General features: G+C 68.1%; 1 protein-coding gene across 2 annotated transcripts; it reads right to left on the reverse strand.

Annotated features, from left to right (window-relative positions):
* Positions 1–373: 373 nt before the first annotated feature.
* Positions 374–23,724, reverse strand: SNX8 (sorting nexin 8). 2 transcript variants are annotated; one of them, XM_045824704.1, is made up of 11 exons: positions 23,605–23,724; positions 11,387–11,577; positions 10,831–10,948; positions 9,731–9,852; positions 8,820–8,900; positions 7,946–8,106; positions 7,238–7,370; positions 5,430–5,498; positions 4,423–4,569; positions 3,962–4,108; positions 374–2,198 (listed from the first exon to the last, which is right to left on the reverse strand). In XM_045824704.1, exons 1-11 carry the CDS (start codon positions 23,696–23,698, stop codon positions 2,088–2,090), a joined length of 1,374 nt encoding a protein of 457 aa, XP_045680660.1. In that variant the 5' UTR covers positions 23,699–23,724; the 3' UTR covers positions 374–2,087. The 2 variants fall into 2 exon arrangements, with proteins under 2 accessions (XP_045680660.1, XP_045680657.1); XM_045824701.1 differs by having other exon boundaries at positions 3,962–4,111.
* Positions 23,725–24,059: the final 335 nt, after the last annotated feature.

Raw genomic sequence — 24,059 nt, forward strand, 5'->3', positions numbered from 1 at the left:
CGGATGTCCTTGGCTGTGGCCATGCCACTGGGCACAGGGTGAGGGACACAGGCCAGGGGACAGGGACAGCTCCTGTGACTGTCCTGGAGTGGCTGCGGGTGGAGGGGGCTGGCCCTGATGAGGACAGTGCCACAGGCTCCTGTTAGGGTCACAGAGGTGAGCAGCACCTATGTCCTCCGCACCCTTGTGATTGTGCATGTCACACTAGGGGAAACCGAGGCACAGCCAGGGCCCAGGGCTACAGCTCCAGTCAGCTCCACCCTGGAGGCCGGTCACCACTCCTCAGCCCAAGAGGGACGGGAGGCCATTCTCCAGGCTTCCAACTAGGAGAGGGGGCACCTCCCACTTCCACAAAGAATGCACGACTTTTCCCAACTTTTATAAATATGTTTAATAATAGTTGTGTTAGTCGATGAAGATCTCGGAATGCGGGCCACTTGTAAACAGTTCCATTAGCTGGGTGTGGGAGCTGTGGACCCGTGTGGCCAGGGGGTCAAGTGTGTCCCGTGTGAGGCTGACCCAGGCACAGGAGAGGCAGGGCCCCAGACACACACGCCCTGGCAGCGGTCAGCCGAGTCCCACACGCCCTCCCCCGACCCGGCTCCGGAGGGGGGTTGGACCACGGCGACGATTGTCTTTGGTAGCTGCTGAGGGCTTGGCTCAGCGGGCCGGGCCAAGGCAGCGTTGTCGCTGAGGCTCTGGCCTGCTGGGAGCAGGAAGGCTGGCGCTGGAGGGGGTCCTGTCCCTGCTGGGGGCGAGGCTGTGGCAGCGGGCTGGCTCCCCGGGGCCGCAAGAGGGGGCAGGCCTGCAGCCCGGCACGTGGCACCTCATGACCTGCACGAGCAGGGCCTCCGTCTGCCCTGGGTCACGCTCCCTGCCGCCCCTTGGCCCGTCACCTGCGACAGGCCCCAGACAGTGAGCAGCAGCTTTCGAGGGGCAGGGCGGAGGTGGGCTGGTCACAGGACAGCTCAGGCACACACGGCACCAAGAGGGACTGGCCTCAAGTGGCAGCACGGGCCCGGTCCTCGTGGCTGAGGACCCGTCTCTAAAGACAGCGATAGATTGAAAGCCAACAGCGGGGACCCCCTGCCAGGCACTGGGGGACGCGGCCCCGCTCCTCGGCCCAGGAAGGCACGTGTCGGCCGCAGGGGGACCTTGGGCTGGTGCAGCAAGCAGCCATCTCCCTGCACCCCCGAGGCTGCCTCCCCATAGACAGAGCCCAGCATGGGGTGTGCCCCAGGGCCCCTGCCCCGGAGGGTGACCTGTGACAGACTGTCTGCAGGTGTGTCACCCGAGAGCCCACCTGGGCTCGGGGTCCTGGATACCACGCCACAGGATGGCACACGGGGGGACGGCCCAGGGCTGCCAGGCAGCCCTGGAAGGCGGGCCCCCCGAGATCCCACGGGGCGTCAGAACGTCCCCCAGCACCTGTCCCAGGAGGGCCCCACTGCTCCGAGCTCTCTCTCAGGAGCAGGACGCACCCACTCCCACCCCCAGAGCTGCCGGAGCGCCAGTACCCTTGCCCTCGGAGCAGGTGGCTGGGGCAGCAAGTGCGGCAGAGTCTGGGAGAAGGGTCCCGTTCGCCTGAGGAGGTCGGTTGGAAGGTTCAGAGCAGCAGGCCACTCGCTGGCCCTCGGCCCCAACCGGAACAAGACCCACCACCCATCCCCCTGCGCCCTTCCAGCCTCAGGCCCCACGAAAGAGGGTCCCAGCACAGCCCCCAGGCCCCACTGGCAGGAGAGCCGTCCTTGGCCACCCTGCCCTCTGGGTGTCAAGGGAAAACCACCCCAAGGAATCCTAGCACCCGACTCACAGGCCACAGTGCCAGGCCGGGGACAACTGCCACAGACCCCATGTGGCCTCAGCTCCCACAGACGCTCGGAGACCTGGGGGGTAGCATCTCTGGCCCCGCTCCCTCGGTGATAGGGGAGCCACCCGAACCCCAGCCCCACCAGCTCTGATGTCAGCTCTTCTGCTCCAGGGGTGGCAGCTGGCGGGACCCGGGGAGCAGCCGCCGTCCGGAGGGAACTGAACAGGGACACACCGTTGGGAAAGAGGTTTTAGTGGGGGGCCGGGTCCCCTCGGCGCTAGTGAGGAGACAGGCCATCCCTCGGGGACCTCGGCGGGGTCAGGGTGCTGTTGGGCCCGACGAAAAGGCAGTGCAGCTTGGGCTTCAGGTCGTTCCACACCTTGCTCATCTGCAGGGGGAGGGGCAGGGTCAGCCGGGCAGGTGCGCACAGCCCTTCACGCCACGCCCAGAGGCAGCCCGCCCAGTGGCTGGGGCGGGAGGGGACCTGCCACCGCCGGCCTCGGGTCACCTGCCCCCGAACTGCCCTTCCCACTCCCTGCGTCGTGGCCCGCTCCTCCGCAGGCAAAGCCCCGAGTAAGAGCGGGCCCAAACCAGAGGTGACAGATGGCTGGTCCCTGTGTCCCCTGCACACGGGACAAAGAGGCACGAGCCTGCTGGGCACAGAGGTTTGAGCAGCACCGTGTTGTCTCCGGCGCGCTCTCGGACAGCTCTGCCAGCGCCGCCCGGCGCAGCAGGGCAGACACCAGGGCAACGTCCGCCGGGCGCCCGCAGGGGAACGAAGTGCAGGAGGGAGGGGGCGCGCCACCGCACCTGCCCCGCTCTGCAGCGAGCAAGGGACACGGGGCCCCAGGGGCAGGCAGGCTCTGCAGTGGGCGGGGCTCCAAGGTCAGCCCTGGCGGCCGAGCGGCCCAGGTGACCACCGAACAGCAGAGTGTGGCCCTGGGGACGTGCAGGTCCAGCAGGGTCCAGTCTCTGCGTCACAAGAACGCGGACCAGTCGTCACCTACAACAGAGGACCGGGGTCCCATCCACCTGAGCCGGGTGCGACCCGGGCTCACCTGCTGTCCGGCCGGGTCCTCCCACCCCTAAGTCACCTGGTGCCCCACGGAGAGCACACCCCCAGGCCTGGCCCCGGAGACAGCAGCCGTCGCCTTGGCAGCGTCTGCACCCCGGGACCTGCCTGCCGAACAGCCTCTCCGGCTTCCAGACCAGGGTCTCGGCTGTCCACTGAGTCGGCCACAGCCGCCTCCGGCTGGACGGACGAGCTCCGCCTGCTGACAGACAGCTCCCCACCTGCACCCGGCTCCCCTGCTGTCGCCGCCGCCCCTGTGAGCTGCGGCTCCCAGTTCGCCCCATGCACCGCGCACAGAGCGCTCTCAGCAGAGCGGGCTGGGCCCCCTCCTCCCTGGCCTGCCACTCCGCAGGAGTCTCCATGGTCCCTGGAGAAGGGCTGGGGAGCCCAGCCCTGCACCCAGCCCAGCCACAGACCAAGGGCCGCTCAAGGCTCAGTCCCCGCAGTCCCCCAGGCTGGGGGTGTCCCCAGGCCACTGGGCTTCACGCCCTTCTTCGGACAGAAAACCGGCCACAGACGTGACGGTCCAGCCACAGCCCCAGAGCCCAAAACAGGCGACGGGCGCAGGGCTGGGCTCCGTCAGGTTTCCGAAATCCCAAGCCTGAGACGCTCCCCCAGGCCCAGCAGCTGGGGAGGGGCTGCCAGCAGAGCACCTGCCAAAGGGGTGCTCGCACCCTTGAGGCCACCCAGGGGCCCAGGAGGAGCCCAGGTCAGAGTCCGGCAGGAGCCTTGGTGGTTCTCCCCACGGACCCAGGAGCAGGGAGGCGCCCCAGCTCCCCCCACCCGCTCCTCCCCCTCATCCCCACCCACCCTCATCTCGGTTCCGAGAACTCCCATGCCGTCCCTGGCTCCTGACCCCTGAGCTCCTGCAGAAGACAGGGCCTGTTCCTGCAGTCTCGCTCTGCTCCCCCACCACCGCCCGGCACTCCAGGGAGTCCCAAGGATGACCCCAGGAGGAGCACGAGGCTGCGCCCAAGGCGGCAGTGCGGACGACGTTTAAGGTCGCGTACTCCCCCCACCTCCACTAACTTCCCTAAGAAAGCCTTCGGGGGTTGGAGGGGGGTCGCCGGGGAGCCCACCTCCTTGTGCCCTTGGATCTGCGAGTTGACGAAGGCCCCGAGGATGTGGGAGGTGAGGGGCAGGTAGGCGTGGACCAGCTGCATCTCCTGGTGCAGGCAGTACAGGGAGAAGTGGTTCCGCAGCTCCATGGTCTGGATGGCGTTCTCCTGCTGCAGCACAGACGGCTCCCTTGCTGCCAGCCCGGCCACCGTGCCACCGCCCCCTGGAGCCCCGCCCCTGAGCCCCGCCCCCTGAGCCCCGCCCCCTGGAGCCCCCGCCCCTGGAGCCCCGCCCCCTGGAGCCCCGCCCCCTGGAGCCCCGCCCCCTGGAGCCCCGCCCCCTGGAGCCCCGCCCCGTCACCGCCCCACCGCCCAGCCAGGCGCCCAGTGGTGCGGAGGAACCGGCCACAGATGCCTGCAGGGCGGCTCTGGGGTCCACCGCACCCCGCACCGGGGCGGGCCAGCCCCCACGCCCGGCGCACCTCCACGATGCGCGACTCCAGCTGCTCCACGGACTCGGGCTCAGGGCCGTGCGCGGCGGCGCTCATCTGCCTCTTCATCAGGCTGTACTTGCGCAGCGCCCGCTGGTGCCGGTGCAGCACGCCCTTCTCGTGCCGCTCGCACAGGTCCTGCGGGCGGGGGCGGGGAGAGCGGCGCTGCAGCCCCTGCGGGCGGGAGGGCGCGCGGCCCAGCCCCGCGCCGGCGCCGTCCACGGCCGGGGCGGGGGGCCTCTCCCAGAACCGCGTCTCCTCTTAAAAACGGTCCGCACGCGCCCGCTCACGCCTCGCTCAGACAGTGCCCACAGAACATGGCAGCTCAGCCTGGGGGCCCGCGGGGGAGCCACCACCCGCACCCTACGCAGGATGGGCCGCCCTGCAGAGACGGGCCAACTGGGCTGGGCCGCTGGCTCGCCCCCCTCCGGCGGAGGAAGGTGCCCCGGCACCCGCGGGCCCTGAAACACCCCCGTCGGGAGTCTCGTGGGCAACCACGGCCACACAGTCACTGGACTGGAGCTTCCGTGGCCGCCTGATGGCAGCAGCCCCCCAAGTGGCGGCGCCCTTTCTGGAACTTTCCCGCAGCCCTGGGCCAGCGCTCCCATGCGCGGCACGAAGGGTTCCCGGCCCCACAGGCAGAAAGCCGCCTGGAGAGACGCACACGCGACCCCGGGCCCGCCCCGCGGGTGTGTGCAGAGCTGTGCCGTCCCCACAAGGCACACGCACACTCAGAGACACGTACATTTACACACACACGCTCACACTCCCCTCTGCCCTCAGACCAGGAGGCCCCAGGCCCAGGGGCACCTGCTGGGGCCACAGCCCAGAGCGCCCCACGGCACCCGCCGAGGGACAGTGACCCCGGAGACTGCACCGCCCGCCTGCGGTCCGCGCCGGGCTCCCCGACTCCTCTTCCGCTGCCCCCCCCCCAGCAGGACAGCCCCCTCAGGGCCGCTCGGGGCGCTCGCCCTGCCCGGGGCGCGGCCCAGACTCACTTTGTAGGACTGCAGCAGGTCCAGGAAGAGGTTCAGCTTCTCCACCACGTCGCTCTCCTCCTGTCGGCCCTGGGAAGCAGGGATGCGTCACCCGGGGCCGCGCACAAGCGGACCGGGAGGTGGGCCGGAATCACCCGGTCCCCAGGCGGGGCAGGCTCTGCCGGAGAGCCCTCCCACACGACAGCCGGACACTGGCAGAGAAGTCGCCGGACCCCAAAGCTGTGTGAGATCGGGGACCCTGATTCCCCAGGCCACGTGTGCTCGTCCTGCCCTGTCGCAAGGCCACTGTCTGCCGCATGCACTCAGAGGGCCTGCCGGCACCGCAGGGCCCCAAGCTCAGGGGTTCTGGCCCCTCGAGCCCATGTGCCCGCAGCCAAGGGCCTGGTGGGCAAGGTCACAGAAAAACCCCCAGTGGCCACTGGCGCCCCGTCCTAACTGGGTGAGGACACGGGGGGAGGAGCCTCCCCTGGTCTGTAGCGGGGCCCCTCCTGATCACGCCTCCTGCCAGCAAGCCCCGGCTCCAGGCCGGTGACACACAAGACCCTAAACCGCCAACACCTGTGCCTCCTCTGAGAGCACACGCATCTGGCCACCGCTGCGTCTCACTCATCCAGTGGGGGGAGAGGTGCCCGGGCCCCCCAGCAGAGCAGGGGGGGCAAACCCAGGAGGGCCCACAGCCACGGGCCGAGGGGCGCCGGCCCTCAGGCGTCTCGCTGGCTCAGCGCGAGGGGGACGGAGCTGCAGCTGCGTCGGAAGGAAGTCCCAAGGGTCGGGGGTCTGGTCCGCTGCAAGTTAACGCTGTCGACTGCGCTTCGGGGTGACAGCCACCAAGCACAGCAAGAACACTGGGGAGGGGACGCCTCTTCAGACCCCCGAGCTCAGACCAGAGACCCTCGGGGCCGGGAGGAGCGTCCCAGCACGACCTTGAACCACCCGAGCAGCCGGCCCCCGCTGCCGGCGCAGGGTGGAAGCAGCGTCCGAGTCACAATCGGGAAGGGGTTAGAAATGACCCGGTGCGGGGCTTCCACCCCGCCCTCAGGGACTGGGGCGCCTGCCCCGAGCTCCGGGGGCTGCCGGGGCAGAGGGGGCTATCGCAGTCGCAGGCCAAGGTCCCTGCGACCAGAACAGCTTCCCTTCTCTGTGTCACGGACTAAGCTCTGTGCTCGACAGGCTGGACCGGAAGTGTCTCCAGTGGCCAGCCCGGCCGCCTGCTGTCGGCAGACGGGGAGGCGGGCACAGAGACCAGGCACGCTGAGCGGGGCCCCCATGGGACAGTGCCGCGCCCGGGCCGCCTGAGCTCGCCCGCGGGCCCCGGCACGGCCAGACCGGGAGGTGGCCCATGTCCGGCACCACTTCCAGGAGACCAACACAGCCCCACATCGGCTGCAAGGGGGAGCGGGCAGGCACCGGGGCCACAGAGAAAGCGCGCCCAGGACCTTCCACACCAGCAACGAGCTCCGGTCCCCCGGCCGGCACCGAGAGGCACCTGGGGCACCCGAGCGCCCCCAGAAGCCCGACCAGCCCCCAGCAGGACAGCCCCAGATGCGCCGCTGCAGCACCCCCCCCCCCCGCTGTCAGGCAGCCACAGCGGTCACGGCTTCACACGCACGTCGCTGCGACTGCACCTGCCAGCAGCCTAAACGCCCTTCCCGAGGACCAGGGAGCCGACCTCACCAAAACACCGTGTGCCAGTTTCACGGCAGAGAAGCAGCCAGGTGAGCCCCCACCTCACGTGACCGGGTCTGCAGACGGGCCCCCCCGCGATGACGAGGTCTCTGCAGGTCGCCGCACGGCGCCCGCCCACTCACCTGCTGCGCGGCCTTGTCGGCGAGCACGGCGAACTCCACGGACAGGCCCTTCAGTGCCTGCTTCAGGGACCCCCACGTGCTGCTGTGCAGGGCGGCCCAGGAGGGCAGTGGCGTAGTGTCCGACCCGAGTGCACTGAGGGGGGCAGGACAGCGGAGGAGACACTCAGGGCCTCGGAGCTGACGGCCGGGCCCTCACCCCGGGACGCCTCCCCGGCCCGAACACCACGTCACCCCGGGGCCACCTGCGCCCCTCCTGACCCCGACCCTCGCTCCTCAGAGAGCGGCTGCGAGAAGCCGGGAGCCTGCTGGGCTGGAGGGACCTCGGCCCCAGGCCTGCTGTGCCCGCTGCCCCCACCGGACCCTGCTGCCCCATGCAGGGCAGGTCTGGAAGCCAGCCCTGGAGCCTGCCGAGGGGCGGAGCCCAGGTGGGGAGCCCAGGTGGGGCCCCGCCCCTCCTCCAGAGCATCCACAGCCCGCGGGTCCCGTCCTCGGTCAAACCAACCTGTCTCAGGCTAATCCTGACAACGGGCAAAGCGACCCAGGGGAAGCTGGCGCACACCCGTGCGGGAATCCACTTCTGTCTGCCTGACTCCCCGCCTGCGCTCTTCCAGACTCCCCTCCCCCTCCTGCAGCGGGACGGCTCAGAACGGGGGCACCCTCTGCAGCGAGCCCACCCCGGGGACCGGGGCACCCAGCCGGGCCACCTGCCTCAGCTCCCTCCCGAAGGTGAGGAGGTCGGCGGCGTTGTCGATGGCCCGGGACGCCATGCGCTCGGCCCGGTCGCGCAGTTTGTGGAAGCTGTTGTACACGTTGCGGATCAGCTCGCGGCTGAGCGCGAACTGCGTCTGCACGTCCGCTGGGAGGAAGTCCTGTGAGGGGGGGGAGAGCACCGCACGCCTGGGTGGGCAGCACCTCTCAGGCTGCACGGGCCACGGGGACGCGGCCGCCCCTCTGGCCGAACGGGTGGGTGGAGCGGCCCGGACCCCCCAGTGCGGTCACTCGGGGACACGGAGGCCAGCCCGCAGCCCCGGGGACGGAGAAGCGTCGTCCCGCACACAGCAGAGCAGCTGGACGACCCCGCGAGGCTGCGACTCCAGTGTCCACCGATGCTGACCGAACTGCCAGTCCTGCCCCCGCGCCCCACGAGCGACCTGCAGCCCGAGATGAGGGGCGTCAGCGCGGGGAGGCCTCTGCAGCCCCCACCGCGTCCCCATAGGCAGCTGCCTGCCTGCTGTGACATCAGCGCCACTAACCGCGCCGCCCCCCCGCCCAGAACGGAAAGCTCCGGGAGCGGAGCGGAGGGAGCACGTCTGTGTGTGTGTGAAGCAGTTCGAGGAGGAGCACGAAGCAGCAGGACCGCGGCCGCCGCCCTTTCGAGGAGAAGACGCGGCCCCCTGAACCCGCACCGCAGTGACGGCCAGGCCCCGGCACCCAGAAGGCTGGCCAGCGGACACCCGGCCCCCGAGAGAGCCTGGGGGGTCTCTGACTTGTCCCCTCACCTCCACGAGGGAGGGTGCGGGACGCCAGCCGCCGCCCGAGGGTCGCGTGGGGAAGCGCGAGGACGCCCCGGCCCGCACCGTACCTTGGCCCGAGGAGCGAGCTTGCAGGTCAGGAACTCGTCGCCCGCGCACTGGGCCGCCTCCTTCAGCCTGCTCTGCACGTCCTGGGGGGTGGGGGGAGGGGGGGAGACACCGCCACACAGTCAGGGCAGGAGGGCCGGTCAGCGCCGCCCCGAGTCTGGCCGCGGCCCCACACAGCTGGCAGTGCCCGCAGGTCGCCGGGGGCCACAGTGGAGCAGCGCTCCCTCCCCGGGGGCCAGAAGCTGCTTCCACCTCTAGAGGAGGCGGCGGCCAGGCCCGCAATCCCTGCCCTCTGCCCTCTGCCCCGGGCCTTCCTGCGGCGGGGACTGGCCCCTGCACGAGAAGAGGGTCAGGCGCACGACCCCCCAACAAAGTGTCCTTGCTGGGGCCACCTGCAGCCCACCCCCACAACGAGAGGGTCTCCACGGAAGAGCTGCCTGCCCTGGGGACCCGGCCAGGGCGGTGGCCCTGCCTCAGCTCCCCGCCTGCAGCCTCGACGGGACGCGGTCCGGGGAAGGCGCCACCACCCCCAGAGCACGCGGCGGTCACGCCCAGCACAGGGGGCCGCCGCGGCCCCACCGGGGGACTCGGCTGCTGGTGGCGGGGCCCTTGGTCGAACTTGGCCTCGCTCTCCTTCCAGGAAACACTCGTTCCCATCGGAGTCTCCGGCACGTCCGCAGACCCGCCCAGCCACGGAGCCCCCCCACAGCCACACGGAGGACCCCTCCACGGGGACACGCCGACCCCTGAGGAGCCCCGACCGACCGACCGACCGAGGGGCCTCCGCCAGTGCGGCCCACCCGCTCTAACCCAACCCCGGGGGCCGCCGGACGACGAGGGGCGGGCGCAGGGCAGACAGCAGCAGAGGCCCCGCCGGGGACGGGGCTGCCCCAAGTGGCCCCGAGGTACTCACGGGGCCGCTGAAGGACAGGAACAGCTTGAGGACCACGTCCTCCGAGAAGGGCGGGTGCCGGGCCACCAGGTTGATGAAGCGCTTCAGCGCCCGCCTCCGGCCTTCGATGAACTCCCTGTCCGCTGGAGAGACAGAAGGTGGGTCACCCACAGAGGCGGGCGGGCGGGACGCACTGCACCCCAGGCCGTCCACGCTGAGGACGCCAGAGTGCCCACTCCGACGAGTGCCCGGGGCCCGGACGGCCGAGCAGCGCCCCAGAGCCGGGCCGCCCCTGGACTGCCCCGCACTGAAGTCCCGCCCCGTGACCCCATGGGGAGGAGCGGCTGGGGCCACACCACCTGCCTGAACCCCGTTCTCCCGCTCCTGTCACCTCTGCCTCACCCCACAGTGGGACCAGTGGGCACGTGGCACTTGGACTGAACTTTCTCACTTCGAGGGGAAAGAGGGGATGCACACAGAAAAGGCTTTTAAGTCTGACCACAAATAGAAAGAGTGTGTTTTAAAAGATTTTATTAATTTGCTTTGAGAGAGAGCAGGAAGGAAAAAGAAAGAGAGGGAGAGAAACATCGCACACCCCCCACTGGGGACCTGGCCCGCAACCCAGGCCTGTGCCCTGACTGGGAATCGAACCGGCGACCCTTTGGTTTCCAGGCTGGCGCTCAGTCCACTGAGCCACACCAGCCACGGCAGAGATAGCATTTAAAACACTACTTTGAAGCTGCTGAACGAGGCCCCTGGAGACTGGCAGGAACCCTTGTGCGGGAGGCCAGGCACCACCGACGCTGACCCGCACGACCGTGGGTGAGCCTGCCGTCTCCCAGCCCGAACTCTGACCCTTACTCAGCCTGCCCGAGCCACAGCCAGGGAGGAGCCCGGGGCGCACGCTTCTTGCTGGACAAGAGGGGCCTTCCTGCCGGCCAGGGGCCCAGCGAGGGCCCGTGGAGGCCAAGGGTGCCAGGCGGCATCGCGTCGCCCAGCTGTGGCCCGGGGTCACCGAGGGGCTGGCACCCCCCCCTCCCCGAGAAGACGGCCAGGATCTCAGCACCCAGGGGGTCGTCCGGCTCCCCGCCGCCCTGCCCCCGAAGCCGGCCCCGCCGTACCTCCCAGCATCCTCTTGGGCGGCAAGGCGGGCACCATGCGGTAGGGGAACTTCTGCAGCAACAGCTCGTGGAAGACCACGAAGTCGTTGTACCGTCTGTACACGCAGGACCTGAAGCGCTACAAGGCAACGGGCCCGCGCTCAGACGCGACGCCGGTGTGCCCCGCGCCCCCGCGGGGCCCCGGGAGCAGCGGCCCCCCCCAAAGGAAAGCTGCCCGCTCCTCGCGGACGCGGGGCGCCGTGCAGCTCTGGCCCCGTCTCCAGTGCATCCCCCCGGACCTGCCGGGAGAGAGGCCCCGCGGGAGTCCCTGGCCCCGGAGGTGGGCAGGAGGGCACTGCGCTCCGCACGCCCTCCCGGCCGGAGGGGGGGGGGGCCTCGGAGACACCTTCGGTGACGCGGACACAGCAGCGCTGGCCGCCCGGAGAGAGCCCCGCCCCCCGCCGTCTGACGTCAGACCCAGCGCTGAGCGTAGGGACCGCGGGGCCACCCACGCACGCCTGCGCCTCCCCCGCGGGCCGAGCGCTCGGGCCCCGCCCCCGCCGCCGCGCGCGGTTACCTGGCTGGACACCTCATACTCCACGTGCTTCAGGAAGAGGCCCTTCTTCTCGGGGATGAGCTCCACCTGCACGGAGTCCCTGGCCAGCAGCTCCTGCAGGGTGTGGCACAGCAGCAGCGGGTTCCCCTGCGGCACCTGCATTCGCTCGGGCTCCAGGTCCCTCCCCTCGCTGGCCTGGGGCATCGGCAAGTCTGCAGGAGAGAGGGGGACGCCCGCCCGTGGGACCGCCGCTCAGAACGCGGGGGTGGGGCCGGCGCTCGGGCCCTGCGCTGCCAGCGAGTCCCTTCCACAGGGACTCGGGCCCAGCCCCAGAGGAAGCCCTCGGCCGCCCAGGACACGCCCACCCGCTCACGGGCAGAGCCCCGGCTCGGGGCCAGGCCCGAGGGTCCGAGGGTCCGAGGGTCCGTCTGCTCACGAGTTGGCCCCACGCCCACACCCCGGGACCAGCCCGACCTCGTTGCCGATGGTGGAAGGGAGTGGCCGGCCGGCCGGCCAACGCGGCGCACACACGAGAGTCCCTTCCCCCGGAGTCGAGACGAGGGCTTCAGGCGGAAGAAGACCCCGGCCACCAGTGACTGCGTGTCCCCAGTTTCTGCCCACGCGCCACCTGCCGTGTGAGAGCGGCTGTTCCCACAGCGACGCTCCCACTCGCGTGTGCAGGGCGGGACCCCGGTCCTGCGCCCCAGAACGCCCGCTTCCCCGCAGACAAGAGGTCGGCACGAGCAGCGGGCAGCCCGGAACCTGAGGCCCGAGCGGCGCACAAACAGGAAAACCGAGCTGACGGTCAGTCCGGTGACCGGCACAGAGCGCGCTCACGAGCCCCAGCGTCCTTCCGGCGAAGAGCTGGGTGGCAGCGCCCCGCGGGGGGAGCCTCACCGCAGGAAGTGCAGCGGGAGCGGGGGCCTTTCCTGCCCGGACTCCCCGCCATGGGGCCGCACCGCCCGCCACGACTGACCTCTCCCAGCCACTGTCCAGGCGACACCTCAGAGCGAGTGACAGGGTCCCCTTCGTTGGTGACACCAGTCAGCATTTCAGGACCGAACGTGGAGCCGCCCTTACCTGACCTTGAAGCTCAGCAAAGGCCCTGGCTGGCCCAGCTCAGTGGATTGAGCGCGGGCTGCGAACCAAAGCATCGCAGGTTCGATTCCCAGTCAGGGCACATGCCTGGGTTGCAGGCCACGGCCCCCAGCAACCACACATTGATGTCTCTCTCTCTCTCTCTCTCTCTCTCTCCCTCCCTTCCCTCTCTAAAAATAAATAAATAAAATCTTAAAAAAAAAACAAAACATTACCCAGGAGGAGACCGAGGCCTCCCAGTGCACTCGGGAGCCCCCAGGGGCACCAGAAACCCCCCACACTGGGGGGGAGGGCTCTGCGGCCGAGAGCGCCGGGGACAGCGTCCACCCCGGCAGAGGGACCCGTGGGTGGCGGGAACGGTGGCCTCCCGTCGGCACTGACCCCTCCTCCTTGTCTGCGTCTGTCCCGGGGCCTCGCCGTCAAGGACATACATGCAGTGGCAGAGGAGCACAGGGCTCATCACACCGTGTGTGTCAAAGTATGCACACGTGTATGTGTGTGTGTGTGTGTGTGCACACGGGTATGAATACATAAGGACCGGGGGGTGTGCTAGCATCCCCAATATCTTAACGGCCAAACGTGTCTAGAGCTATGATTCCGAGTGTCTGTTGGCTACAGTAGGACAGGTGTGGTTTTCAAAAAAAGAAAAAAGTTAAGGAAAAGGGACCTTTCCCAGCAGGCTCCACTGCCACATGAGGGCCGCACCTACAGGAGGTGCCAGGCCCCCTGAGGAGGCCCCCGGCTTCTGCGGAGGACCCGCCAGGTTCAAGGACAGGGCTCTGACACTCCTGGCCAACGGACACCCTCATGGCCAGTCCCCACGGGGACACAACAGATGGAGGGGAGGCCGGCCGGGCACCACGTGGGAAGGCTGGGGACGGGGGACGGGGCCTGACTCCGGGCAGCGGGGGCTGACACGCAGCCTCTGTCATTTCCCAGCCGTGTGGCCGGACCACCTCAGAGTGTCCAGTCTGCAAAACGAGGGTCCAGGGCGCCGGCCCGCGGGCTCGCTCCCAGGCGCCCCGACAGGCACGCCCTCCCCGCTCCAGCCCCACGGGCACAGGGCTGCTCCTCCAGGTCGGCGGTACACCTCACACAATGTTGCCTGCCTGTGCTGCGTCTGTTTTAATATTTTAAGGATACAGGTGATTGGGCCCCACCCTCGGCGTCCCCAGTGGGGTCCAAGAATCTGAATGTCCACCCAGCTTCCGGGTGAGGCGGGTGCGGGGCCACAGTCTGAGAACCCCGGTCGCAGGGCGGGAGGCATTTGATGCCCCAAACCCCACAAAAATCGGGTGCTGCTAACCGCCGCTGCCTTGCTGTGAATATTCATTCAGCAGGCGGGGTGGGGGGTGAATGGTGACCTGCCAGACAACCCCCCCCCCAAGTTCCAAGGACCGGGGTCCGCAGCTGACCTCAGGCTCCGGCGGGAACGGAGGCTCCTCCCAGGCTCCCGCCTGTGACGGGAAGCGTCCCTGTGTGGCGCCTGTCCTCACGGGGACACCCTGTTCTCAGGAAGTGGGAGCAGAGGCCTCCTCGTCCTTATCGCGGCCCTGGCCTCAGAGGCGAGGATTCCTCGGCCCCGGGGCCGGGGAACACAGGGGCCACCCGAGCGCCTGTCTCTGTCTGCAGGCGGGGCTCCCCACACAGGACCCGCCGCCGCCAGCCCTTCCACCACCCCTCGCGCCAGGGCTCCGTGAACGAGAAACTGTCCAGGGCTCAGGTTCACGGGCCTTGCGGCGTGTTTCTTTCACCAGCTCACTTCCTGTGACGTTCTGACCCCTGGAGAAAGGGACATCGAGAAAGGGACATTGCCCCGACCCGCCATCTGTGCACACCCACCTCCGTCTTGCTCGCCACACATGCGGGGCGATAACGGGGCGACGGGGGGGGTGTTCAATGTCCCGTGTGTCTCTGCCTGACTGCATTCTCTCCCAGTTTTCCCAGTAAAAGCACCCCCCCCGTCCACCCCGAGTCCCTGGCCACTCCAACAGTCACTGCGGATGCTGTTCTGCTTCCAGCAGTAAACATGGTTCCGTCCGTCTTGATGGTACACAGTGCAAACGAGCAGGAGAGGACGGACAGGATCAGAAACACCACGCATCCAGCGGAGAGCTCCCCCAGCCCGCGCTGGCCAGTGTTCCCGAAAACCGCACCACACGGACGAGCAGACCCGCCTCCCCACTCCTCACCCCAGAGTGGCCAGCGCCCCGGGAGCTGGCGGGCAGCAGCGCCGGGCGGGGCTCGGCCCCTTCTCCACGCCGGTGTCCGGAAGCGCACGCAAGCACTGCCCCCCATTACGAATGAAAAACGCACGGGGTTCTTCTTTCTCCCACTGACTTTTCCGACTTCCTTACGTTGAAACAGAGCGCACAGAGAAGCGCAAGTACCGGAAGTTCCGCCGAGTGAGTCCACACGCCGGTGTGCCAGCCCCCGGGAGAAACGCCACATCACACGCCCCCCACGCACCCCCCAGGTCCCCTTCAAGTCCCTCCCGCCCCAAGGGGGGCTCTGCCTTCTGACACGGCGGGGGGTTTGGGGGGTTCTTGGCCTGTGGTGCTGCTACGTGAGTGGCGTCGGCCCGCCAGGTCCTGTTTCTGACTTCTCCCCGCACCGCGCCGGGCGCAGCCACCGTGGGACACTGGCGGCCGCAGGGGTGCGGGGTCTCCTGTCACACACGGGCCGCCCCGGACACGGGTGCGCGTCGCGGCTGGGCCCGCGCCGAAGAGGGGGACCGCCAGCTCCCGGGGTGCCCCACCGTGCCGCTCAGGAGCAGGGTCTGCCGTTCTGCGGAGCCACCGGGCCGATCCACACTCCCAGCAGCCAGGGCTCCGGCCGGGCAGGTGCGCTGGCCGGCGCCGCCCCCCACACACGGCCGCGTCCGTCCCCACGCCATCCTGGTTTGCTCCCCGCTCACGTCACAGCCAGGGCTCCCCATTCCCGAGAAGTTCCCTGTTCCCCAAAACCGCGCAGCTGCACAACGCCGCAGGCATGGAACTGAAAGTCACGCAACCTCCTCCGAGGAACTGTCCCCGTGATTAAAAATAGCCCGAGCCACACCCTCGCTCCATACCTACTTGGCTGCGCTGGTGTTTCCAATCCCTGGAACCGATTCCTGGAGAATTCCACGTTTTCCCCGCAACAGACACTCCCCCACACGGCTCTGACGTCTGCACGCGGACGGCCCGGCACCCTGGCAGGCGTGGGCCGGGCAACTCTCTCCTCGGAAACCGCCCCCCAGGTCGCTGTGGTCCCCGCGGTCGTCCGCGGGGTGTGTCCTCGTGACACCAGGAAAGGGAAAACGGAAATTCCAGCTTCCTAACGGGGTCCGGAGCACGAGTTTTCCTCAGGTCCAGAGCGGCCAACGCGCCCCCCCACCACCGCGCCCCCCCCACACCCCGTCACCTCTCCCGCCCACACCGGCTTCCTCCTGGCCGTCCTTGAACTCAGCAGGCACCTGCCGGCCCGGGAGCCTCCACGCCAGGCCCCTTCCTCGGGATCCTCTTTCCCTGACACCCCGACCGACTCCTTCCTCCCCCTGGAACCCGGGGGCCAGTACCCGCTGCCGTGACCCTCGCCGACGGGGCGCTCGGCGCACCCCGCACCTCCCTCCGCAGTGTCTGCTGCGCACCGTCTGTCCCCAGGGGGCCATGAGGCCGGAACCCTGACTACGGAAATCGGGATAAGCAACCGACCCAGCCGCACACTCTTCCGTCTCCTCACGCGGCGTCGGTGCTCCGGTTCCAGCACCGCGAGGCCCGGCACCCGTTTCCGGTCCCGGTCGGAGCCCGCGCCCCTCCCCGGCTCCCACGGCGGGCTCCACGCAGACGGACACCCGGAAACCATGCCGGCGTCAAACGCCGCTGAAGCCACAGCCGCGACAGACAGAACTTCCCGGTGTCTGGAACCTTCCGGAATGCCTCACGTAACATCTCTCCAACCCCGAAACACTCTCAGCGGGCACTGCGACCCCATCTCACAGATGCGGAGACGGGAGGCCTGCTGGCAGCGTGGCCCGCCTGAAGTCACAAGCCACCGGATGACACCCAGTCCTGCGTCCCCTCCCTGACTGGTGCGGCCTCATTCGACACCCCCAGCGGGACAGGAGCAGAGGCAGGCCCACCCCAGGCTGGGACCAGGGGCCCCCCAACAAACCCCTGACTCCTCTGACGCCGAACAAGCAGCCACCTCCCTGCACTCGGCTGTCTCGCCTCTAAAATGGGGGCAAGACCAACCACGTCACCGTTCGGTGGCAAGAACTTAAAAAATAAAGATAAAAGATGAGAAAGTCTCCAACACAGAGCCTGGCACCCGGGCCCTTTCAAAGCACCCGCACGCCAGAGGCTCACCTGGCAGGTCAAAGCGCAGGGGCTGCTGCTGGGGGGACAGAGCTCCCTCCGCGTGCACGGCGTCCCGGGGCGTGGCAGTGGCGTCGTGGTCCCTGGGGAACTGACCAACTGCCACAGTCCCACCGTCACCCCGGGGGGGGGGGGGGCAGCTCGGTCATGCCGGGACCTCAGAGACACGTGTGCCCGTGCACACACACACACGCGCACACACACACACACATGACGTTTTCAAGCTGTCAGTGGCTGGCCACTCCTTCCAAGGGAGACGCAAGGGACCAGACCACAGCGGGGGCGGGGGGGGCGGGGGTGAATCACCGGCCTGTCTCCTTGAGACGTCAGAACACCGAGGTCAAGGCCGCAACTGTCACCTGTCAGGTGATTTCCTGTGACTCAAATCGGAGCACAGGGAGGTGACCACGGGGCCACCGGGTCGCCGCTTCCCCAGGGACACACGCCCCAGCCCGGCTCCGAAGGGGCCGTCCGGCCGGGCCTTTCCCCAGACAAACCTCCCGGGTCTCTCTGTCCTGATGTCCGCGAGGCCCGGGGACTCTCCACAGAGCTCGAGGGGAAGCTCTGTGTTAGCTCCTTTGGGGAACCTTGGGATAACGTACAACGTAGGAGGTCCTGGTAGAAGGAAGAAACCTCCTCGTCTCCCGATTCAATGTATCTCTGGTCTTTGCTCTGTTTAAACCCTCGCCCTGGCCTGGTCCGCAGTCCCCAGCACTCACCGGATGGCGCGGCCCCGGGACGCACACCTGAGCCATCCAACCAGGCGCATGCTCAACCGCGGAAGGGACCCACAGGCGTACGGCACGACCAGACCCCTGCCTCCTGGCCACCTGCTGCGTCCACACCCAGGCACGCGGCTCGCCGGCCAGAGGGAGAAGGGACACCTCAGGGACAGGCGCGGGCAGACACGGCAGCCGGAGGGGGCGGGCAGTCCTCCCCGCCGCTGCGTCTCACGGACACCGGGGGCGGGGGGGCCTCCAGGGGAGCAGGCCGGCCTCCGCTCCGCCGTGCGTGCGCCCGCGTCGCCCGACCGGCCGCCTGCCCTGCACATGGCCCTCCAAGGAGGGGGCTTGGCCTGGGCGTCACATCCCCAGAGACGCGACCTGTGAGCGGGGCACCCGGGCACTGGCCTCCCCCGGAAACGGACTCGGTGCGACCCCCGGGCCCCGGCCGGCCCGAGTGTTTGCTGCAGCCGAGCCCCCCCCTGTGGCGACAGTTCTCCCACAGACGACAGCCCGCCCCCCTGCCCTGGGGCCAGCACCTGTCACTGCGCCCCGTGCCTCCACTCAAGTGCACTCACTCCCCTTCCGGAAAGAGCGGCAGCACCTCCTCGCGGAGGGCTCCGACAGAGTTTGTGGCCGTGGTGACACATGCACCTCGCACAAGGACAGTTGCGAGAGGGACCTTCCGATCTGGAAGGGGTGGGAGAGCGAACCCCCGAGGGGGGACCCTGAGAGGCGGGTAGGGGACGCCAGTGCACTCGGACTGCAGCGAGGAGGCACCATGGGCTGCGTCCCAACTGCAGCCGACGCCTGGGTGGGCACCCCACCTCCCCCATGTGCCAGCTGCACGGTCCTGCGTCCCCTCAGTGTCCTCAGTGTCCCCATCTGGGAAGCCGGGGGGAGCGACTGTCCCCCCGACGGGCCTGCGGTGCGCGCCGGTCCTGGGGCACCGAGGACTGACAGAGCGTCCAGCACACAGCAGGTGCACGGAAAGAAAGGCCGGGTCGTCAGCACGGCCACAGCACCACCGTCCTCCGCGGGGCTCCCCTCCACGGAAACCTCTGCCGCTGGCGGGGACGCTCGGGGAGCAGTCTGTCTGGGGCAAAGCGAGTCCGTGCCCGCGACACAGTTCTCCCTCAAACTTCCGCGGAGACTGCCGGCGCCCCCACCGCACCGCGACCCAGCCAGCATGCGAGCGGAACCCGCGGGACTCCCTCGGCGTGCAAGGGTGGCAACGCAGGGCTGCCCTGCCCTTGTGCGGGCCACTGGCCGGGAGTGGCCGGTTGTGGGAAGGCCGACCCACGCCAGCCCGGCCTGGGCTTCCTCCGGAGCCGGGGGGCCAAGCCGCGCTGCGAGGTAGCTGTGCCAAGTCAGGAGCCACCTGGCTTTCCTCCCCGGCTGGTGGTCCCACAGGGGGACGCTCCGAACACAGGTGGGGTTCCCAGGTGCCATCCCACCGGCACCACCGGCACCACCGTCTGGATCCTCCCTCCTGCTGGTGCCAGCGGCCCGACACGGCTGGACACGCCAGCACCACCCACGCTCAGACAGAGGTGGCAGACACGGCAGAGGCAGGCGCTGCACTGGGGGAGGGGGGGCGGCGGACAGAGGGCCCCACACTTCGGCAGCACTGTTTCGGAACAGGGCCCCTCGCACCCACCTCTGTGGGTGGGCCAGGCTGGGAGACTGGCACGTTCCCCCTAATGTGTCAGGTTGCCGGGCTGGCCGGGCCGTTCCCTACTGTGAGACAGGTGAGGTGGTGTGTCAACCCCAGTATTTTCACACAGAAGGTCGCCCCTGAACTCCGGTGCTTCTGGAGGAAAACCACGCAAAGGCTGAGGACGGGCCAGTCCCCCCTGTGCACCCCTGCCCCCCCCGGCCGGCGCCGTGCGCCGGCATCTCTTCTGCACGGCCCTCTCCTCTGGATGGAAAAACCAACACGGCACAGAATTCCCCGGCCCGGAACCCACCCCCTTCCGGCTGACCACAGATTCTGCCCGAACGCCTTCTGCATGACGGCGCCTCGGCGCTGGTTCCTCTTTCTTTGGAACGACACGCTGCGCCTTGCGAAGCGTGTGTGTGTGTGTGTGTGTGTGTGTGTGACACAGAGTGTGAAGACCAACAACACACACTTAAATAACACCCCCGTCACCACCGACCGTGTGCTGCCACCCTTACCATGAGCCACGGCCAGCATGCGGCCCCACCGCAGCACCGGAGCCCTTTCTCCGCAGCAGGTGTCGCGCCAGGTGCCGGGACGCAGAGCCCCAGGAGCTGCGGGCGTGGGGGAGGGCGGTGCACGGGGGTTTTCGCCTGAATGCGAGCAGAACTTGGAGCTGCGAGTCCATCACAGTCCGATGCACTCGCCTTCAGTGACAGCTCAGTGGTTTCTGCCGCGCGTGCACGGGCAGGGGGGCGGGCAGGGGGGCGCTGGGGAGCAGAGGGCACGCCGGTCCCCGGGCATGCTGGTCCCCGGGCATGCTGACGGGGCGGGCCGCTGTGCAGACCAGGGCGGCGGGCAGAGGTCAGGCCTCGCCCCACAGACCACCAGGAAGCATCGGGGGTTTTGCGGGTTTTGTGACACAGACGGCCTGGCCGACGGAATGACCGGAATGCCACGGGAGGAGCCGCTCTAAGAGAAGCGAGGCCGCTCCTCCCAAGCCGTAAGAGCCCAGCGACGGTGGCCAGGGTCGCGGGGAGCAGGGCGAGGGGCCGCACTGTGGCCCATGTGGCCCTATCCGTGGGTGTCGCTGCCCAAACACAGCAGACCAGGCCACCCAGCAAGTGTCGCCCACAGTCTGTGCCACCCATGTCCCGAGTCCCAGCCACCGAGTTCACAACCTCGGAGAGGCTCCGGAGTGACCACTCATCCCGCACGGTCCGGGAACAGAGCGTTCTGGCCAGGCAGCTATTTTCAGAGTTATAATTCCAACAGAGAACCCACCAAGGTTTTCTCGTGTCCAAAATACAGAAAATTGCTGTCAGTGAGGAAAAGACAATCCCCTCCGAAAATGGGCAAAAGACAGCAGCAGTCGGTCCAGAGCGGCAACCAACGGGAAACTGTCACAAGAAACTAAACCTCAGTGTGAATTACGAGTCAAGGAAATGTCAACCAAAACCAAAACAAAACACTTCCTTAAGTTTTCTGAGTCGGAAGAAAGTTTAGAAAACGGTATTGAAAAAAAAACATATAAGAGTAAGAAAATAAGCCCCTGGCTGGCATAGCTCAGTGGTTTGAGCGTGGCCTGCGAACCAAAGTGTCACAGGTTCGATTCCCAGTCAGGGCACGTGCCTGGGTTGCAGGCCATGACCCCAGTGGGGTATGCATGAGAGGCAACCACACATTGATGTTTCTCTCTCTTTCTCCCTCCCTTCCCTTTCTAAAAATAAACAAATAAAATCTTTTAAAAAATAAAAGAAAAGAAATAAAGAAAAGAAAGAGCGCTGTTTTTTTAAAAAAAGAAAATGAAAAATGGTATCTTGTGTTCTCGAAGTTACGGGAAAGGGTGCTTTTCCTACACGGCCAGTCGGCGCACAAACTGCTCACTGCCGCCCCAGAGGGTAACCTGTCGGCATCCGTTAAGGCAAAGAGCGTGCGAGCCCTGTGGTCCGGCAATCCCATCCCCGGGGTCCCCATCCACTCGTGGTCGGCACTATAACAGACCCCCAAGACATCCGCCGCCTCCTCCCTGGGACCTGCGAGTCTGCGGGGCTACGCGGCAAGGGGGAACGGGGGCTGTGGGCTACACCGGTGGGTGGGCCTGGGGCAGCCCCAGGAGCCCTTCCGCGTGGAACAGGGAACGAGGCAGGGAGGACCAGAGATGACAGCCTGAGAAAGACACAGCCCGGGGCTGCTGGGGGAAGGGTACCGGCCGCCAGGGACTCCCGAGGACACTGGGAAACAGGGGCCTCGCCAGGCCTCCCCTGGTCGGGCCGCAGCCCAGGGAAGCCTGTTTCCCACTGCGGACCAGCAGCGGGAACTCTGTGGGAATAATCTGTGTTGTTCAAGCCACCACGTGGGCAGTGACTTGTTCCAGCCGCCGAGGGAAACTGACACACCGCCCCAGGGGAAGGCGGGCAGCGTGGACCAGGGGGTGGGTGCTTCCGCAGTGCGCCCACGAGTAAACCGTGAAGACACAACTGGAAGGCTCCGTCCCACACTGGCAACAGCGGTCTGCGCCGGGAAAGCACGAGGGGTGACCGCAGCCGGGGCGAGACTTCGACTTCACCTGTGATGTCCTTTCTTTCAAAGAAGCCGTGCCTGTCCGAGAATGGCACAATGAAAAGCTGAACTCTTAGGAAGGGAGCTGCCGTCGCAACTTAAGCTTCAAAAGACTGACAGGTGACCAGTGCTGGAGTCCGCAGGGAACACGGTCGTTCTTCCCGCCAACCCCGAGGGGCTGCAGAGATCAAGGCCTTCCGGTCCCCGCAATCAATACTAACGATGGGTGCCAGCTGTAAGGGCACAACCCCAAATCGACCTGCGCTCCAGTGAGAGAGACACACATACGTCCCTGACAAAACTCACCCTTCGGTCCGCAGTCCGGCACTCACTCAACCCACTGAGCCACACCAGCGAGGGCCGAAAACTCACTCTCCAAGGCTCAGGTTTTCGGACCCCACCCCCAGCCCCCGACCCGATATGCCCGCCACGGCAGGCCCCTTCGAGGGGCCCTCTTTGGGCACACCCGCCGCCTCTGGCGTTAGTTTCCCCAGTGCAGAAAGGAGTGACCGCGGCCTCACCTGCCCACCTCACAGGGAGGAAGGAGGCGGAACGAGGCGGAATGAAGGGACTGGCCACGCCCACCGGCCCCCGGACCCCACCTGGAGACTCTCCCAGGTGCAGGAAAGCACTCCCAGATGGAGAAGCGCTACAACGTCCACTCCGTGAACACACCTAACAACATCGCTGTGGCCCCGAGGAAGGCCAACGCCCGGGAAGTCCCGGGAAGTCGCACAGCATTAGGACGCCGGGAGAGGGCGTCCTAACCTGACACCCTAACAGGGGCAGCGGGTGCCTGGGTCCTCCAGGAAACACCCAGTGCAGCCCCTCCGCCTGCAAGAAGAGACCCCCCCAGCCACCACCACGCCCAGGACCTGAAATGCCGGGGGCAAAGAGCACTCCCACCCAGTCACGCCCCCCCACCCGCCCCGACTCCAAGCGTGCCCCAGCCAAGAGGTCCGGTCTGGGGCCCTGGTACAGGTGGGGCCGACTGGGCCACACTGGGCTGCAACCTGTGACCTCGGGAACACGCTGTTCTGCCCAACGGCGAGAGCGATCACATGCTTCCCCGCACTCCGCTCCAAGGGAAAAGAAAAATAACTGAAGACCGAAGCGGGCTGGGGGAGGGGGGACCGCCGTCCAGACTTCGGCGGGCCCGGGGTCTTCTTGTCAATTACGCCAATCCGGGACAGTGCACCCCCCCCCCCAACACATGCGCCCAGGCAGCTTCGAGGCCACTCCTCCTCAATGAATAAACCAAGAGCCCCCAGAACTCACTTCAAGCGTGGCCTCCTCGGGGCGAACCTTCCCAGAGCCCCCAAGCAGAGTCCCCCAACTCCGTGCCCCCTGCCAGGGGGAAGCAGTAAGTCACACCAACACCCACCTCCATGCGTTCTGCAGTTACGGGACTGCAGGGGGTTACATTTAAACGGGGCACCCTCGAAAAGCCAAGCCTCCTGCACGCCTCTACGGACAAATGTGACGATTTATACAAAACACCCAAGTCCTGAGCGGCCAAATTACTTGTCCGAGGCCCCGGAGGTCCAGGCGCTGTGCCCACGCGGCTGCGCAGGAAGCGTGGGGCGGGCCGGCGGGCCCGCTACCCGGAGGGGTCGGGACAGACCCGGGCAGACGCGGGCAGGAGCGCGCGGCGAAGTGCAAACCCGGACGGGTGCTCGACTCCCGGGACCGGAGGCGGCACACCGAGTCCGCGGGGCGACGCGCGCCCCTAGCAGTGGGAGAGGAGACCCGGCAGGGCGCGGGGCGCCCGGGGCAGAAAGTGAGCGGAGGGCCGCGGGGTCACCGCGCGGGCCCAGGTGCGCCGCCCGCCCGCCTTACCTGCCGCCGGTGCGTCCGCCTCCTCGTCGGCTTCCGCCTCTGCTGCCGCCGCGACTGGCGCCGCGGGCAGCGGGTCCATCGCACCGCCAGTCATGTGAGCGCGCTACACGTGACTTCCTCCGCACCCGCCCTCCTGGCCGCGGCCCAGCCTCGCCACGCCCACCCCCCGCCTCGCCACGCCCACCCAGCGCCACGTCCCGCCCGCGCCGTCTGGCCCCGCCCACTGTCTCTCGCGAAGGCGTTGCGGCCCCGCCCACACCGCCTCCAGTCGCCCTCGCCCGGGCTGTTCGACCCCGCCCGGGCCACGCGGCCCAGGGCCGGACGGGCGCGCGCTCCTGCCGTCGTGCACGCGCCGCCCCTCCGCGCGGGCTCGCCGCCGGCGCCCGCTCCCCACGCGCCCTCGCTCCGTCACCTTCCACCCGGCACTCGCTCACCCCCTCGCCTGCGATGCGTCA

This window comes from Phyllostomus hastatus, unplaced genomic scaffold (assembly GCF_019186645.2).
Source record: "Phyllostomus hastatus isolate PE091 unplaced genomic scaffold, TTU_PhHast_1.1 phas_contig_150, whole genome shotgun sequence".
In the NCBI taxonomy this organism is placed as follows: domain Eukaryota; kingdom Metazoa; phylum Chordata; class Mammalia; order Chiroptera; family Phyllostomidae; genus Phyllostomus; species Phyllostomus hastatus.